Genomic DNA, 18,290 nt, shown 5'->3' with positions numbered 1-18,290 from the left:
AAAGATTTTTTTTTTTTTGCTAGGGCTTTACGTCGCACCGACACAGATAGGTCTTATGGCGACGATGGGATAGGAAAGACCTAGGAGTTGGAAGGAAGCGGCCCTGGCCTTAATTAAGGTACAGCCCCAGCATTTGCCTGGTGTGAAAATGGGAAACCACGGAAAACCATCTTCAGGGCTGCTGATAGTGGGATTCGAACCTACTATCTCCCGGATGCAAGCTCACAGCCGCGCGCTTCTACGCGCACGGCCAACTCGCCCGGTTTAAGAAAGAAAGAAAGAAAGAAAGAAAGAAAGAAAGAAAGAAAGAAAGAAAGTGGCAAGAACTAACCTCTGTTTGAAATATGAAGCACCGAGCGAGTTGGCCGTGCGGTTAGGGCCGCGCAGCTGTGAGTTTGCATGCGGGAGATAAAATGAAATGGCGTATGGCTTTTAGTGCCGGGAGTGTCCGAGGACATCCGGGGTTCGAACGCCACTGTCGGCAGCCCTGAAGATGATTTTCCGTGGTTTCCCATTTTCACACCAGGCAATGTTGGGATTGTACCTTAATTAAGGCCACGGCCACTTCCTTCCCACTCCTAGTCTTTTACTATCCCATCGTCGCCATAAGACCTTTCTGTGTCGGTGCGCCGTAAAACAAATTGTAAAAAAAAATATGAAGCTGTACAAATAAAGCGCTATGTGGAATTCCAACCGCTGAAGCTACTACAATCTAACACTCCGATATTCATCCCAGCTAGCTACGGAACGGATGCTCGATGTGGTTGTGTTAAGGTTATGTAGAGACCAATTTTCCTCCATTTCATTTCAGAATTGTATCAGATCACTGTATCGTGAAGTGGAGCGTTAATAGCACATTTTTTTCTAAACCTAACCACTTGCAACCTAAAACTACATTTGTTATATTAGTATACAACTGATTTCAACGGTCTTCTTCTAACGATGCGAACGGTTAATAAAGTCCAGCATGCCTCGCAGAATATACTTGCAATGAGTTTTTGTGATATGGGAGGTACGCAGAGGGATATCGACCATCACGACTAAAACTAGTGTAACAAAGGTAATAATTCTCCCCAGGCAGCTAAAAATAACCTCTTAATTTCTCCATTTTCCAGTTTTATTAGTGTGAAGAGAGCCGTCTGTATTGATCATTACGTACATAAGTATCTCAAATACTATTCCTTGACAGTACCAATCATTCTTTCTTACATGTTGAACTGTATCTACTGTATGCATTATCATAAAAGTCTGGTGACGTAGTATGTTGCTCTGGCTGCTGAGAATTTCAGTCTATAAACGATGATCACCTTAGACGTCCGTGGCTGTATGAAATTACTACGCATAATACTCAAGTTCCATTTCTGAGTCTAATAGCATGCATGGCCTTGTTGCAGAAAATGGGGACCGCATCACAGTCCGCGGATGTGCCTTGGACAGTGGGACCCTCACAACAGACACGGAGATCATCCGGATGTCACACTGTGGTGGCTTCTACTTCGATGACAGGTAAGTGCACTGTGATGGTAGTTCAGATGCATTGATATGTGCTGGTGAATCGAGCTGAATCTTGGAAAATGAGTATTAAGACGTACATATCTGCTTAAGAGTAAGTTGTTTCTATCCGTCTCTATTTTCGATTACTAAAACCTAGTCATTTATATGTTACAAAAGATTAAATTCTTGCTAACTGCGAAGAGGACCCAACATTCCTGAGAAGTGGGAATGTGAATTTCGAGTGAGACTTACTCAGGCTTAGTTCCACCCATGCCTAGTAGCATATCGGACTACGGCATTCTTCCTGGGAAGAGCACCAATAAACCCCTCCCGTTAACTATCTTGCCGGAAAAATACCGTATATTCTCTTGAAGTCTTTTTTGAAATAAAATTTACAGGCTAACTATTATTTATTACATTTTTTATAATTTGGTATACGTCGCGTCCGCCTCTATGGTGTAGTGGTTAGTGTGATTAGCTGCCACCCCTGGAGGCCCGGGTTCGATTCCCGGCTCTGCCACGAAATTTGAAAAGTGGTACGAGGGCTGGAACGGGGTCCACTCAGCCTCGGGAGGTCAACTGAGTAGAGGTGGGTTCGATTCCCACCTCAGCCATTCTCGAAGTTGTTTTCCGTGGTTTCCCACTTCTCTTCTAGGCAAATGCCCGGATGGTACCTAACTTAAGGCCACGGCCGCTTCGTTCCCTCTTCCTTGTCTATCCCTTCCAATCTTTCCATCCCCCGAAAGGCCCATGTTCAGAATAGCAGGTGAGGCAGTCTGGGCGAGGTACTGGTCATCCTCCCCAGTTGTAACCCCCGATCCAATGACTCACGCTCCAGGACACTGCCTTTGAGGTGGTAGAGGTGAGATCCCTCGCTGAGTCCGAGGGAAAAACCAACCCTGGAGGGTAAACAGATAAAGGAGAAGAAGAAGAAGAATACTTCGCACCGATACAAATACGTGTTACGGCAACGATAGGATAGGAAAAGGTTAGGAGTGGAAATAAGCGACTGTGGCCTTAATTAATGTACAGCCGAGACATTTTCCTGGTGGTAAACTACGGAAAAGCATCATCAGGGCTATCGACAGTAGGGTTCGAACTCACTATCTCCCGAATGCAACCTGATAGGTACGAGACCGAAACCGCGCAGCCACTTGCTCAGTTCTTATTTATTTCGAGAAATTATCGCCTTCATGACAGGTGCAACGGATCTTGCATATAGGCATTCTGGCTTCACTACTATGTTGTAATGCCTTATTTTTGCATTTTTGGATAGGCATCTTTTATTGTAGATATCTTTGGTGACACCATAAGCTCTCTCCATTTTATGTACCCTCTCCTCTACTGCAGATTTTTCTAAACCATTTTCTTGGATTATTTCCCCTAGATATTTGAATTTTTTACCCTCTCTATTTGGCCAATATCTGTTTTCAGAAATTTTGGTGCATCCCAAATATTTGTTAAAAATTTTGTTTTTTCTGCAGAAATTCTTAAGCCAGTTCTGCTGGCGATTCTTTCCAAGACATTTATTATTAAAAACTACGCAAAATACAACTCCCTATATGAACCTGTCTATATAAGAAACACAAAGCTACAGATATTTAAAAGAAAGGGAATATAATTCCCTATTTTCCCCAACCCACAATCCAAACAAAGTAAACCTACAGCAAATGACCTACCGTGATAATATGAGCATTCTGGCCTTATATTTCACAGAAGATATTGCCCTCCTAGCTCCAGCAACAGCAAACCTACAGCAAATGACCTACCGTGATAATATGAGCATTCTGGCCTTACTGACTTATATTTCACAGAAGATGTTCCTGTCCTAGATCCAGCAACAGCAAATACAGTATACAAAGGATGACCAGTGACCGTCATAACCACATGCAGCGCATTCGTTGGTAGAAGCAAATTCTTCCAATTCTGCTGTTAATATCGACATCTGCGTCCCCGTCGTAACAGATAATGCTGTAGAGTATGTGAAATGATCAACATCTTCCACCATGCATTGTTGCACTGTAATTCGATCAGTACGTTCTTGCTATTTATACGTATGGCTTTTGTTTCTTGTTTTTTTTCCTGAATTTCTTTGTAACCCCACACAACTAACTATATGTGTCCTTTTTCTTGGACTTCAATAAACATTGTCTTATTAGCCTGGAATAATTCATTTCCAGACTATTCCCGTCGGGTATAGAGGCATACGAGGGGATCTTACAGTGGTGACTTAACAAAGATCTACACATACGAAAAATACAAAGGAATGGAACAAATAGTTGTTGAGGCTGGCAAAAACCTTTCAGCTGCACGAACACACACAGAAGCATGGTGAGGGAGTTTCCCTTGTATTATAAAAAGTTTATGCAGTTTCACTTTACTGTAAAATGCACCTTTAATTACGTCACGTAGAGGCATTATGTGGTATTGTTACATCCCTACCATTTTGAATTTTATAATGTCGGCAATCAGGAAAATGCCTAAACTACGCAAGGAAAACATACACGATACATACATACCAAATTTTATTAATTCTTACGAGATAATAGCAACAGTTAAGCAGCATTTACGAACATCTTGGTGGAAGGGTGACAGTTTCACTACACGTGAGTTGTGAGAGAACTCTGACCTATATCAACACTTGGGGACGACGAGAGCGCACCAAATCACAACAACACTGGTTCAGCTAGATGTCACCAATTACACACAGTTACAGCCCAACACTTGTCATGGTCACTTTATGGGTGGGTACCCACTCACTCACACATACACACACCGGTAGGAAGGCCCAGTTGACCGAGGACCAAATAATTGATCACCTCGCATATGCCATGAGAATGTTGAGCTTCGGGTGGGAAGATGGAGTCTTCAGCGATTAAGTTCACGTTTACCTATTGAGAAGCGGGGGTACCCTACACTAGGTACGATGCTGAATACGTTGCCACTTCTCATAGAAGTGTTCGTTTTAGCTTTCAATGATGGGGTTGGTTTACCGTATTCGGTGCCGGGATGATGTTGAGAATTCTATGAACTCTCAAGGCCGAAATTTAAGAACAGCTTTTGAGTTACTAGTTGGTTCTAGCATTGGACATAATTTATCCCGAAGGACAGCGTGTTGGTTTCCAAAAAGATTATCATCCAGTTCATAGCTCAGACGTTGTTGCTTGCTTCGTAGTCAAGGATTGAGACGATACGTTAGCCTCCAGATAGTCCTAACCTGAACCGCATTGAAAATGGCTGGAGGGTAATGAAGAGAACTCTGCGAGAACGCCGTCATCGCCCGAGGGAAGAGTTGTGGACAATGGGAAGAATTGGCCGTTAAGATATTCCAGATCCCAGCTGCTTCCGTACCCAGTCGACCTCGAGTGGTCATACTCGTAGAACATGAGGGACGGCAGACCCGACATTGATTTGTGTTCGTTTCTGATTTGATTTATTTGTAGAAACTGATGTTAAGTCTCCGGCCATATTTTCATTGCCTTTCTTGTTTAGCCCTCGAACTCCAGGAATTCGTAAAAAGTATTTGTGGTAAATATGATACTATTAGTGTATGGTAATGTGTACATTTCTCCTAGCAACAACGAGTCAGTATAAGGAAACTGAAAAATGGAACAGTTCGCTAGGAGGATCTGAACCTACGTCAGCTCCCAATTACCACGCTGTCAGCTCAACCTGATGCCAGTGCCCTGATAGCTAACAAGCGGCTCTGCAACAATCTTCGTTGTTTTCTGTCGTATTCCCATCTACAATTATTTGTAGAGACCGAATTTAAGTCTCGGGACACAATTTTGCTTTCCTTGTTTAGTCTTCGAGCACAGAGGCAAAACTCAGAGGGATGTGAAGCGTAACCCCGTAATAGCCTATGTACTTACAATCCCTGACACTACTGTAAGGGTTCTTGTGTAAACCCGCCATTGGGACTAGGCCAACAGTTACCAAAAGTGCGGTCATTCCTTCCTTGAGCGACTCTACAGTAGATGTAGGTTGCAGTAGTTTCGCAGAAATCAAAACGTTGCTACTAATAGTAGACATAAAGAACTGCATCAAACCAGCCTATAGAATGATGACCGAATCTACAAAGAAAACCGTTCATTTAGCTTCTCTTACTTTTAATTTATTCCAGAGTACCAGAAATATGCCCAGAAAAGGGATTCATTTACACTCTAGTAAATTATATTGGCTGACATGTACCTTTTACATTTAAATACTCTTCAACCGAGTGCAACAGCAATTGGACCCGCAACCTTGAATATAGAAGGCAAGCACCTCATCAGTTAATGTACACACTGTCTATAAATCTTGATACTTACCAGTACGAATTCCTGAAATGAATAGAGGATTATAAAATAACAGAATGACTATGAGGATCAGTGGCGTATACTGAGTGTTTCCAAGACTATCGGTGAAGCCCTAGTCTTAAATGAGAACGATGGAAGTCTGAAGCACATTATATTGTAAGCATCTGGCACATTGTTCCATTTACAAATCTTGAACGCAATGAGGTAAAACGTCGCTCGTATTTCTGAGTGCAAGGCATCGGAGAAAGACATCGCAGCCCAGGCACTGCGCCCCTCTCACATCGCCCCGCCCCGCACGGCTTGCTGCTGATAGGAGCGGGGACCAGGGGGATAAGTGTGCTAGGCTTCGGTCCGTCAGATCGCCACTCCTAACGAAAGAGAGATAGCTAAAAGACTCGAAGTTCTCCGGAAGTTTTCGAATTGACACATGCCTTCTTCATCGTATATACTTCCTCACCTTATACGTCTGACTTAATTATACAGCTAACAGAGTGCTGGTATTTCACTCCCTTTTGCATCCTTGCAGAAAGACACTGCAGGGCTACTGTTATAGGAGTAATACAGTTTTCTTTTTATAGGTAGATCTCATACAATGAATTTCAATCTTTCAGGTTTAGTGTTCTCTTTGGTTGGTTGGAATCGAACCTGTGATCATGTGTCGGACACCACCACTTATTTCCCGATAAAGCTAATAAACCAGTGAACGACGGGTACGACTGCTGGTAATGGTGTAAAGTTCAAAATTTTAATAATAATAATAATAATAATAATAATAATAATAATAATAATAATAATAATAATAATAATAATAATAATAATTGTTCATGGCATCTATATAGCCTTGGTGGTGACCTAATGAGGATAAAATGAATGGCGAAGACGTGATAAACACCCAGTCCCCAAGCCAGGGGAATTAAGAGTACGAGGAGGTTAATTCCGAGAAGTGAAACGAGCCCATCGGACCAAAGGCAAGCATTCTATCCATTTCGCCACAAAGCCGGACTTTAATTTGCTAAACCTTAGGCGACCGTCTCCAGTGATCAGTTGTTGATTATTGACGGTAGCAGGGGCCAGGGCAGTAGCTTGTGAAGCAGCCTTGACAACTCGGCAGGCTACTCTGTTGGCTATTGGCTGCAGCTCAGAACGCTTAGGGCTTGACATTCACTAAAAAGGGGTAACCAAGTCTAGTGATCCCAGCGTACGCCACTGATGAGGATGGTACGTGAAGAGCACATTGCCATAAAATAAATCAACAATTAATAAATTAAAGGAAACAATTCCCGTACAGCAATGTATTTGAGAGTTTTTAATAATTTAATTTCGTGTGGCAGACCCTCCGAGGAGGGTGGGCGGCATCTGCCAGGTGTAGGTAACTGTGTGTTATTGTAGTGTTATGCGTGAGTTGCGGTGATGTTGGCGACAGCACAAAGACCCAGCCCCCGAGCCATCGGAATTAACTAATGAAGGTTAAACTCCCCGACCCGGCCGGATATCGAACCCGAGACCCTCTGAACCAAAGGCCAGTACGCTGACCATTCAGCCAACAAGTCGGACTACTTGAGAGTGACCTATGATTTTCTACTTACATGGTCTATTATTGTGTTTCCAAATGTTAATGCTGTAGACTGTACACTATGTTATCATTTGTTCAAATTTAATTTTTATACTTTTATTTACGTAGTTAAATTTTGTCCTTGTGCCAATCCAGAATGTCTAGAAAGTCGTTCCATTTTTCAATAAATATATAGAATTAGATTAAGATAAATTTAGATCAGATTTGGTGAAGTTAGGTAGCCTAATATACTTAATAATAATTTCACTGTGTACCACAAAAATGCTGCCTGCTGTCATTTCTTGATGGATACAGGACATTTGCATCCATCTCTTGGCACAGGCCAGAGTAAAGTGTAGCTTCCACCGAAGTCCCAGTCAACATCCATGGCTGTGACAATATGGAAGCTGCTGGGGTATGGGTAGTGCTGAGTAATGACATTCAGAGCACGACTAGTGCATCTGAGTGTTATGAAAGGTGCTGCTCGCAGGGTTAGTCGTGCTGCAATAGTACTTTCTGACCCAGTGAGGAAAGCAATGGCAAATTACCTCACTCCTCATCTTGCCTAGTGCGCCTCATTTTGGTGCTGCCATTGGTTTTTGGGGTTTCCTTATAACCGCATAAACTTTGGTGGTGCTATTTGAGGATCCAACCAGCCTCTGGGCTGATGACCTAACAGACAGGAACCACAAAAAATGCTGTTGTAATTGGGATGAAAATCCTGTAGCAAGCAATAAATGAAAATGAAAATCCACAGCCTGTTTCCAGTCATTCTACCGGGTCAGGAATGGAATGAATGAAGCCCCCATCTAGCGGCGAGGATAGGAATTGTGCCGGTTGCCGAAGCCTGTCGCACTCCTCTGGGGCAATGATTAATGAATGACAGATGAAATGATATTGGAGAGTGTTGCTGGAATGAAATATGACAGGGAAAACCGGAGTACCCGCCTCCGCTTTGTCCAGCACAAATCTCACATGGAGTGACCGGAATTTGAACAACGGAACCCAGTGGTGAGAGGCCGGCGCGCTGCCGCCTGAGCTACGGAGGCTCACAGCAAGCAATCTTATTTTCTTTTCTTCTTTTTCTACCGCTTCTTCCCACACCTCTGTGGTCGCGGGTGCGAACTTCGTCGCACATGTGGATTTGGCTCTTTTACGGCCGGTTGCCCTTCCTAACGCCAAACCTATATGGAGGGATGTAATCACTATTGCGTGTTCCTGTGGTGGTTGATAGTGTAATATCTGAATATGATGAGGAGAGTGTTGGGACGGACACATACACCCAGTCCCCGAGCCAGAAGAATTAATCAGAAAAGATTAAAATCACCGACCCAGCTGGGAATCGAACCCGGGACCCTCTAAACCAAAGGCCAATACGCTGCCCATTCAGCCAACGAGTAGGCTCACAGCAAGCAATAAATTAAATTAAATTAAATTATTACGCCTGTAACACCTACAATAACGAACCAACACACATTACATTGATAATAGTGAACATGCCCACCTCAGCCATCCTGGAAGTGGTTTTCCGTGGTTTCCCACTTCTCCTCCAGGCAAATGCCGAGATGGTACCTAACTTCAGGCCACGGCCGCTTCCTTCCCTCTTCCTTGTCTATTCCTTCCAATCTTCCCATCCTCCCACAAGGCCCCTGTTCAGCATAGCAGGTGAGGCCGCCTGGGCGAGGTACTGGTCATTCTACCCAGTTGTATCCCTCGACCAAGAGTCTGATGCTCCAGGACGCTGCCCTTGAGGCGGTAGAGGTGGGATCCCTCGCTGAGTCCGAGGGAGAAACCGACCCTGGAGGGTAAACAGATGATGAATGAATGAATAGTGAACATGAATTAAATAACGTAAATGCAATCGTGTCCGTCTCTGTGGTATAGTGGTTAGTGTGATTAGCTCCAAACCCCCACCCCCGGAGACCCGGATTCGAATTCCGGATTTGCCACGAAATTTGAAAAGTGGTATAACGAACGGGGTCCAATCAACCTCTGGAGGTCAACTGAGTGGACGGGGTTCGATTACCTCCTCAGCCACCCTCAAAGTGGTTTTTCCGTGGTTTCCCACTTCTCCTCCAGGCAAATGCCGGGATGGTACCCAACTTAAAGCCACGGCCGCTTCTTTCCCTCTTCCTTGCCTTCTCATCCCTCACAAGACCCCTGTTCAGCATAGAAGGCGAGGCAGCCTGGAAGAGGTACTTGTCCTCCTCCCCAGTTTTATCGCATGCTCCAGGACACTACTCTTGAAGCGGTAAACGTGGGATCCATCGATGAGTCCGCGTCCGCGAGAAAAGCCAAACCTGGGCGTTAATAGATGATGAAATGTAATGCACACTCGATAATGAGATCAGTGTTAATAAGGACTCAGACAACAAGGGTTCGTCATGTGGAACCCTACATCAAATGTTGTTACCAAATGTAACGTTATAGGACAGCATGGTATTGCTTGTAAAACGCGAGAGACGAGGAGTTGTGTCACAAGTCAGAGTTATTCTGATGTCTGAACGAAGAACAAAGCGTAAAAATTATGTACACCCGATTGATTACTTCTTTTTGCTATTTGTCTTATGTTGTACCGACTATGGCGGGTCCTATGGCGTGGATGGGTAGGAAGGAAGGGACTTTCGCCTTAATTAATGCATTTCCCCAGCATGTGCCTGGTGTGAAAATGGGAAACCACAGAAAACCATCTTCAGAGCTGCTGACAGTCACGTTCGAATCCACTATCTCTCGAATAAAAGCTAATATGTAAATGCCTTGTACCGCGAAGCCGACTCGCTCGGTGATTGATGAGTTACTCGTGTCATTATTTGTAAATCTAATGTTCCTAAACAATTCAAGGACTTCTTGAAGTAAGAATAAGATGATGGTGGATAATAATAATAATAATAATAATAATAATAATAATAATAATAATAATAATAATTGTTCCGGGGTTTTTTGTGGATTGCAGAGGTGAAAGGAGGTGCCGGGATGAATGGGTCTAACTAGAATGTCAATAATTGAATTTAAAACATAAACTGAAGGTTATATTTTCAAAAACTTCACACTTAATAATTTTTACAGGTACAAATGTTTGTGGGTTACTGTAGTCACGTCCTAGTTCGTGAACCATGGGCAACGGCTGAGTGGCCTAGTAAGTGGTCCTGAGAGTCGGGATACCAGTTGCTATGGAATGGGAGTGGGCATCTCGGACATATTCTGAGTCGTGGCCCTCCTTGTGCTCAGGCGGCTAGGACTATACAATTCACCGGTGGTCCATAACCCGTTAGAGGAGAGATCCTCACTTGGACTATGTGCAAGTAGGGTAGCATCCTGCTTCATGAATTTACCGAGCTCAGAACACTTTAAGCAAGCCTCGGACCTATGGGAGTAACGGAGTCCCACTCCCATTTGACAGGCGAGGGACTCCTTGGAAACAACTTGGCGAACGAAATGGAATTCGATGGAGAGCTATCAATATTAATGGGGCTTATGGAAGAAAGAAAGTAGAACTGGCTGAGTCAGCAAAGAGGATGCATTTGGATGTGCTAGGAGTAAGTGATATTCGGGTAAGGGGAGATAACGAGGAAGAGATAGGAGATTATAAAGTGTACTTGACGGGTGTTAGAAAGGGAAGGCAGAGTCTGGGGTAGGGCTCTTTATCAGAAATACCATTGCACGCAACATCGTTTCTGTTAGGCACGTAAATGAGCGAATGATGCGGGTAGATTTGTCAGTTGCAGGAATTAGGACTAGAATTGTGTCCGTGTATTCACCATGTGAGGGTGCAGATGAGGATGAAGTGGACAAGTTTTATGAAGCATTGAGCGACATCGTGGTCAGGGTCAACATCAAGGATAGAATAGTGCTAATGGGCGATTTCAATGCGAGAGTTGGGAATAGAACTGAAGGATACGAAAGGGTGATTGGTAAATGTGGGGAAGATATGGAAGCTAATGGGAATGGGAAGCGTTTGCTGGACTTCTGTGCTATTATGGGTTTCGCTGTTACGAATTCATTCTTCAAGCATAAGGCTATTCACCGCTACACATGGGAGGCTAGGGGTACCAGATCCATAATAGACTATATCTTAACAGACTTTGAATTCAGGAAATCTGTTAGGAATGTACGAGTTTTCCGCGGATTTTTCGATGATACAGACCACTATCTGATCTGTAGTGAACTAAGTATCTCTAGGCCTAGGGTACAGAAAGTGAAATCTGTCTGCAAACGAATAAGGGTAGAAAATCTCCAGGACAAGGAAATAAGACAGAAGTACATGGATATGATTAGTGAGAAGTTTCAAACAGTAGACAGTAAGGAGGTTCAGGATATAGAAAGTGAATGGGTGGCATACAGGGATGCTGTAGTAGAAACAGCAAGGGAATGCCTAGGAACAACTGTGTGTAAAGATGGGAAAAGGCGAACATCTTGGTGGAATGATGAAGTGAGAGCAGCTTGTAAACGAAAAAGAAGGCTTATCAGAAATGGCTCCAAACAAGGGCCGAAGCAGACAGGGATTTGTACGTAGATGAAAGAAACAGAGTGAAACAAATAGTTGCTAAATCCAAAAGGAAGTCATGGGAATATTTTGGTAACAGCCTGGAAAGGCTAGGTCAAGCAGCAGGGAAACCTTTATGGACAGTAATAAAGAATCTTGGGAAGGGAGGGAAAAAGGAAATGAACAGTGTTTTGAGTAATTCAGGTGAACTCATAATAGATCCCAGGGAATCACTGGGGAGGTGGAGGGAATATTTCGAACATCTTCTCAATGTAAAAGGAAATCATCCTTGTGGTGTTGCGAACAGCCAAGCTCATGAGGAGGAGGAAAATTATGTTGGTGAAATTATGCTAGAGGAAGTGGAAAGGATGGTAAATAAACTCCAATGTCATAAAGCAGCAGGAATAGATGAAATTATACGTGAAATGGTGAAGTATAGTGGGAAGGCAGGGATGAAATGGCTTCATAGAGTAGTAAAATTAGCATGGAGTGTTGGTAAGGTACCTTTAGATTAGACAAAAGCAGTAATTGCACCTATCTATAAGCAAGGGAACAGGAAGGATTGCAACAACTATCGAGGTATCTTATTGATTAGAATAACAGGCAAAGTATTCACTGGCATCTTGGAAGGGAGGGTGCGATCAGTCGTTGAGAGGAAGTTGGATGAAACCCAGTGTGGTTTCAGACCACAGAGAGGCTGTCAGGATCAGATTTTCAGTATGCGCCAGGTAATTGAAAAATGCTACGAGAGGAATAGGCAGTTGTGTTTATGTTTCGTAGATCTAGAGAAAGCACACGACAGGGTACCGAGGGAGAAGATGTTCGCTATACTGGGAGACTATGGAATTAAAGGTAGATTATTAAAATCAATCAAAGGTATTTATGTTGACAATTGGGCTTCAGTGAGAATTGATGGTAGAATGAGTTCTTGGTTCAGGGTACTTACAGGGGTTAGACAAGGCTGTAATCTTTCACCTCTGCTGTTCGTAGTTTACATGGATCATCTGCTGAAAGGTATAAAATGGCAGGGAGGGATTCAGTTAGGTGGAAATGTAATAAGCAGTCTGGCCTATGCTGACGACTTGGTCTTAATGGCAGATTGTGCCGAAAGCCTGCAGTCTAATATCTTGGAACTTGAAAATAGATGTAATGAGTATGGTATGAAAATTAGCCTGTCGAATACTAAATTGATGTCCGTACGTAAGAAATTCAACAGAATTGAATGTCAGATTGGTGATACAAAGCTAGAACAGGTTGATAATTTCAAGTATTTAGGTTGTGTATTCTCCCAGGATGGTAATATAGTGAGTGAGATTGAATCAAGGTGTCGTAAAGCTAATGAAGTGAGCTCGCAGTTGCGATCAACAGTATTCTGTAAGAAGGAAGTCAGCTCCCAGACGAAACTATCGTTACATCGGTCTGTTTTCAGACCAACTTTGCTTTACGGGAGCGAAAGCTGGGTGGACTCAGGATATCTTATTCATAAGTTAGAAGTAACAGACATGAAATTAGCAAGAATGATTGCTGGTACAAACAGGTGGGAACAATGGCAGGATGGTACTCGGAATGAGGAGATAAAGGTTAATTTAGGAATGAACTCGATGGATGAAGCTGTACGCATAAACCGGCTTCGGTGGTGGGGTCATGTGAGGCGAATGAAGGAGGATAGGTTACCTAGGAGGATAATGGACTCTGCTATGGAGGGTAAGAGAAGTAGAGGTAGACCAAGGCGACGATGGTTAGACTCGGTTTCTAACGATTTAAAGATAAGAGGTATAGAACTAAATGAGGCCACAACACTAGTTGAAAATCGAGGATTGTGGCGACGTTTAGTAAATTCACAGAGGCTTGCAGACTGAACGCTGAAAGGCATAACAGTCTATAATGATAATGTATGTATGTAGAAATAGCAATCATTAAACAAGTCTAAGAAGGACAAGATTAGTGGTTTTAACAGATCGTGGGCTTCAAGCCCTCGCTTTACTTTTCCTGAGCTCCTAGCTCAAATTTACAAAAAAAAAAAAAAAAAAAAAAAAAAAAAAAAAGAGCACAAATTTATACAAGGGCAGAAATTCGCTAATTCAAAGAGCACTTGGTCCTAAAATTACAACATCTAGCCTTCAAGAGGCGTACAGTACTCTTACTTTGAAAAAGAGCTAACAGGCTCTCAGTTTTCCAAGCCTACTCAAGGCAACATTGCATGAAAATATAATAATCTCTGGCCTTACAAGGCACTATTTACAAAATAGAAATCTCATTACACAGAGGTATCTAGTACCCAACCTACAGGGCCTTGGTGAAAAAGAACAGGTTAAATAAACGGCCTGAATACAATTTGAATGGAGTCGAAGACTGAGCTCCAAAGAAAAAACTTTAAAACCTATAGGGCGCTTGGCCGACGAAACAGGGGCTATTCCCAACCTACTGAGGTAGCACGCAGGGAAATCACTTTAATACATTGCCAAAACGAAAGGTTACAAAAACGTGGCACCTCAAACCAAGATGAAGGGGAGTTCGAGAGAGTACTTCACTCTCTATCCCCGATTTACAGTTAAAGGTTTTATGAAGCCGAAAGAAGGTGTACAGTTTAGAAAAGTTGGTTACATAGTTAAAGATTCGAACCTTTCCCTCGGATTAAACTGCGGAGCTGGCAAGAAATAAAGATGTTATGTGGCCATTACCTTGTCGATGTACTGCTGCCTGATGAAAGAATCCGCCCGCCTCCTGCTTTGACACACACACTCAGTAAGATGACGATCAATTGGCCAAGAGACGTGAAAACCCGCAGTTTACAAACACTTCGGGGAAAGTTCGAGACCATTCAAGATTAAACTAGCCACACCCACCCACCCACTTTTATTGTCCACTTTAAAAGTTACACTCAAAATCGAAGAAGAAGAAGAAGAAGACAGTGATTGGTAGAAAATTAATTACAGAAATTAGGGATTGGCTAGATTAAAAACTGGCGGAAATAAAAGGGAAATATTGCCAACCCTAAAATAAATGAACATCAATCAGTAAAAATACCTTATGAATACAAAACTTCTTTGAATTATAGGTTCTTATACTTCGCACCAGGGTGCATAATCATAGTTTTTGGTAGTGTCATCTATGAGAGAATGTCCAAACTTCTTGATGACTGGAAAACAAAACAAGTATCACACAGTTCAGGAAACTTCACAATAACAAAATTACATCAGATTTTAGTGGTGACATCCTCAGAGTAAAGTTCTAAGTAGGTGTAGTTTCAGTTTCACTGTTTCACCAGTAGAGGAGTTCTTTTAGGCGCTAATTTTGAATGCGTGGCGTAGATGTGTACCTCCCGGTACAATAATAATAATAATAATAATAATAATAATAATAATAATAATAATAATAATAATAATAATAATAATAATAATAATAATAATAATAATAATAATCATAATAATCACCAACGCTGAAATAATCAATGCAGTACAGCGACATACGCATAATTTATTATTATTAGTTTGTACGCTCCTTCGAGGACTATCTCTCTCAAGAACGCCGGAGTACCGGCAAAGAGCCTTGCCTTGAAAGGAAATTGTTTAAGTGTCAGGAAATTAACTAACACAAATTTGGCAAGGCGAGTTAATTCCACAACGTCGAATTTATAGTAGACGAGAACTTAACCTTCACAAATAGTCGTCTTCTTGGCCTATTTAAAGCTAAACAATATTTCTGTGTGACAGCATATTGATTTTTCTGTTTTACAACACATGCTGTAAATAAAACCAAACCCCATGGCGCAACAGCCCTGAAGGACCATGGCCTACCAAGCGACCGCTGCTCAGCCCGAAGGCCTCTAAGTTATGAGGTGTCGTGCAGTCAGCAAGACGAATAGTCTTGGCCGTTATTGTTGGCTTTCTAGACCGGGACATGCTGTAAATATTCCCTAAAAACTTGTGTTTCGAAGAAATAGAATTAAAAACATACATATATAGAACTGCAAGTAATAATAAGAAACTCGTGTCGTCGTCCCGAGGTGGTGCAGCTCTTTTCAGGCACACCCCGGATGGAGGTGAGCAGAAGACCTCTGCCCTCCTGCCACCAGCGAATAGAAAATACCACTCCTGAAAGTCCAGCCGAGATTGAGGAGACAATCACAACCCTCACCAAAGCGGTACAAACAGCGACGGAAGCGAGCGTACCAACCCACACACATAACGAGCACACATTCGAAATTCCGAACAACATAAAGGATCTCATTCGAAGAAGGAACCAGCACAGGGGCCTGTATTCATCGAGAAACAACTCTTATGTTGTAGACAATGTACAATGAAATCTCAACTTCGCCCTTTATTAGATAAAGTAAAACAATGTTATTACTGTACGATTCCTTGACCGACTGGCCAGCGTTGAGGCCTACAGTTTAGGAAGTCCCGGGTTCGATTCCCAGCAGGGTCGGGGGTTTTAATCGCGTGTGATTAATTCTTCTCGCTCAGGGACTGGTTGTTTGTGTTTATCCCAACACTCTCCTCTTCATATTCAGACACACACTACCAATCACCACAGAAACACGCAATAGTGATTAAATCCCTACAGATAGAATTTGCGTCAGAAAGGGCACCCGGCCGTAAAAGAGGTCAAATCCGCATGTGCTGCCCATTTCGCACCCGTGACCCCACAATGTGTGTGGAAAACGAACGTACGTTATCGGTTCGATTTCACTAAAGCATAGTACGTCCTTGAATCTGGAAACCTTAAACGAAGTGATGACGTTTAGAAGCAAGCAAGCTTTCAGTTTTACATGTATTTTGATATTGTAATCATAGCCACGCCATCTTCAGTTTTACACGTATATTGATATCGTAATCATAGCCACGCCATCTTCAGTTTTACATGTATATTGATATCGTAATCATAGCCACGCCATCTTCAGTTTTACATGTATATTGATATCGTAATCATAGCCACGCCAATTCAGTTTTACATGTATATTGATATCGTAATCATAGCCACGCCATCTTCAGTTTTACGTGTATATTAATATCGTAATCACAGCCACGCCATCTTCAGTTTTACATGTATATTGATATCGTAATTGTACCGGGAGGTACACCTAAACCCCGCGCATTTAAAAGAAGCACCTTAAGGAACTCTATATATCAAACAAAACGTGAAACAGCTACTGAATGAAGCTGGGATATTGACTAGAAGATGTCACTCATAAATTACTCTGTTTTCTTTTGAAGTTGCCTAAACCGACTGGATTTATTTATTTTGTTTTGGTGTACAGCAAGAAGTTCGAACTTTTCTCCACAGATGTCCTTACAAAAACTGTGGTCATGCACTCTGGTGCACGGTGGAAGAACTAGTGATTTAAAGAAGTTTTGAGTTCTTATGTTTTCTCAACTAAATTAATGTTCATTTATTTATTTTTTATTTCAACGTTTGCAACACTTCCTTCTCATCCCGCCAGCTTTTGAATCTGTCCAATTAGAAAATTTTGTATTTATTTTTCAGCCTATCACAGGCTTCTTGTAACTTTTAAAACTATCCAATAAAAATGTGAAGGTGTGTCCGGATTTAGTCCAGAGCCTTCTCGAAACATCTTCTCTGGTATATAAGCTGCGGCTTTTCAAGCTTCCTTGTCTTACTGATCGTCGAATTACTGTGTGTGTGTGTGTGTGTGTGTTCGTGTGCGTGTGCGCGTGTGCGTGTGCGTGTGCGTGTGCGTGTGCGTGTGTGTGTGTGTGTGTGTGTGTGTGTGTGTGTGTGTGTGTGTGTGTGTGTGTGTGTGTGTGTGTGTGTGTGTGTGTGTGTGTGTGTGTGTGTGTGTGTGTGTGTGTTTAAGACAGGCAGGCAGTACACCAGCCCAGGTAATGGCCACCAATTTTCTATCTCTATAGCTATCTCCGCCATCTTATCCGAGGGGAAGGTTCTAAACTTTAACTATGTAACTGTTTGGTTTCTAAAATGTAAATTACTTCTTGCTAATGTAAAATTTCATAGTCTTAAACTGTAAATCGGGGATAGAGAGTCCGTTACCCTCTCGAGTTCCCCTTCAATTTATCTTCAGGTGACTACGATTTTGTAGCTGTTTCTTTTCCTGTAATGCATTAAATTAACCTTGATTCTAGTCACCTCAGTAGCTTGGGATTAGCCTCTGTATCAACGGGCCGCGATCCCAATTAGGGTTTTATACTTGGTTTTCTAGGAGCGCAAGTGTACGCCTCCATCCATTTTGTGTTTGGGCCAGTAATGTAACCTGTTCTTCTTCCACGAATGCAATATATACCCCTGTGTGTACAAAAATTGTAAATTGTAGGTGGTGCCTACAGAGGCCAAAGATTGTAATGTTTTGTGTAATGTAGCCTTGAGTAGGCTGTAAAAAACTTGGGAGCCAGTCTCCTTCGTTGAATTCGAAGAGCTTGTAAACTCTTTCTGGTTTTGTGTAATATTATGTGGGGCCTTTGGAAGGCCGTATTTGTAACCTTTG

General features: G+C 42.4%; 1 protein-coding gene across 1 annotated transcript in view; it reads left to right on the top strand.

Annotated features, from left to right (window-relative positions):
* The window catches only part of LOC136857823 (uncharacterized), a 399,914-nt gene that overhangs the window by 288,723 nt on the left and 92,901 nt on the right, over positions 1-18,290 (top strand). Inside the window, exon 3 of the mRNA XM_067136783.2 lies at positions 1,395-1,506. Coding sequence (XP_066992884.1) covers positions 1,395-1,506 — 112 coding nt within the window. The remainder of the gene's footprint in view (positions 1-1,394; positions 1,507-18,290) is intronic.

The sequence above is a fragment of the Anabrus simplex genome, chromosome 1 (genome assembly GCF_040414725.1).
Source record: "Anabrus simplex isolate iqAnaSimp1 chromosome 1, ASM4041472v1, whole genome shotgun sequence".
NCBI classification, from domain to species: domain Eukaryota; kingdom Metazoa; phylum Arthropoda; class Insecta; order Orthoptera; family Tettigoniidae; genus Anabrus; species Anabrus simplex.
Note: the sequence above shows the minus strand (reverse complement) of the source record. Positions and strands in the feature narration are given on the sequence as shown.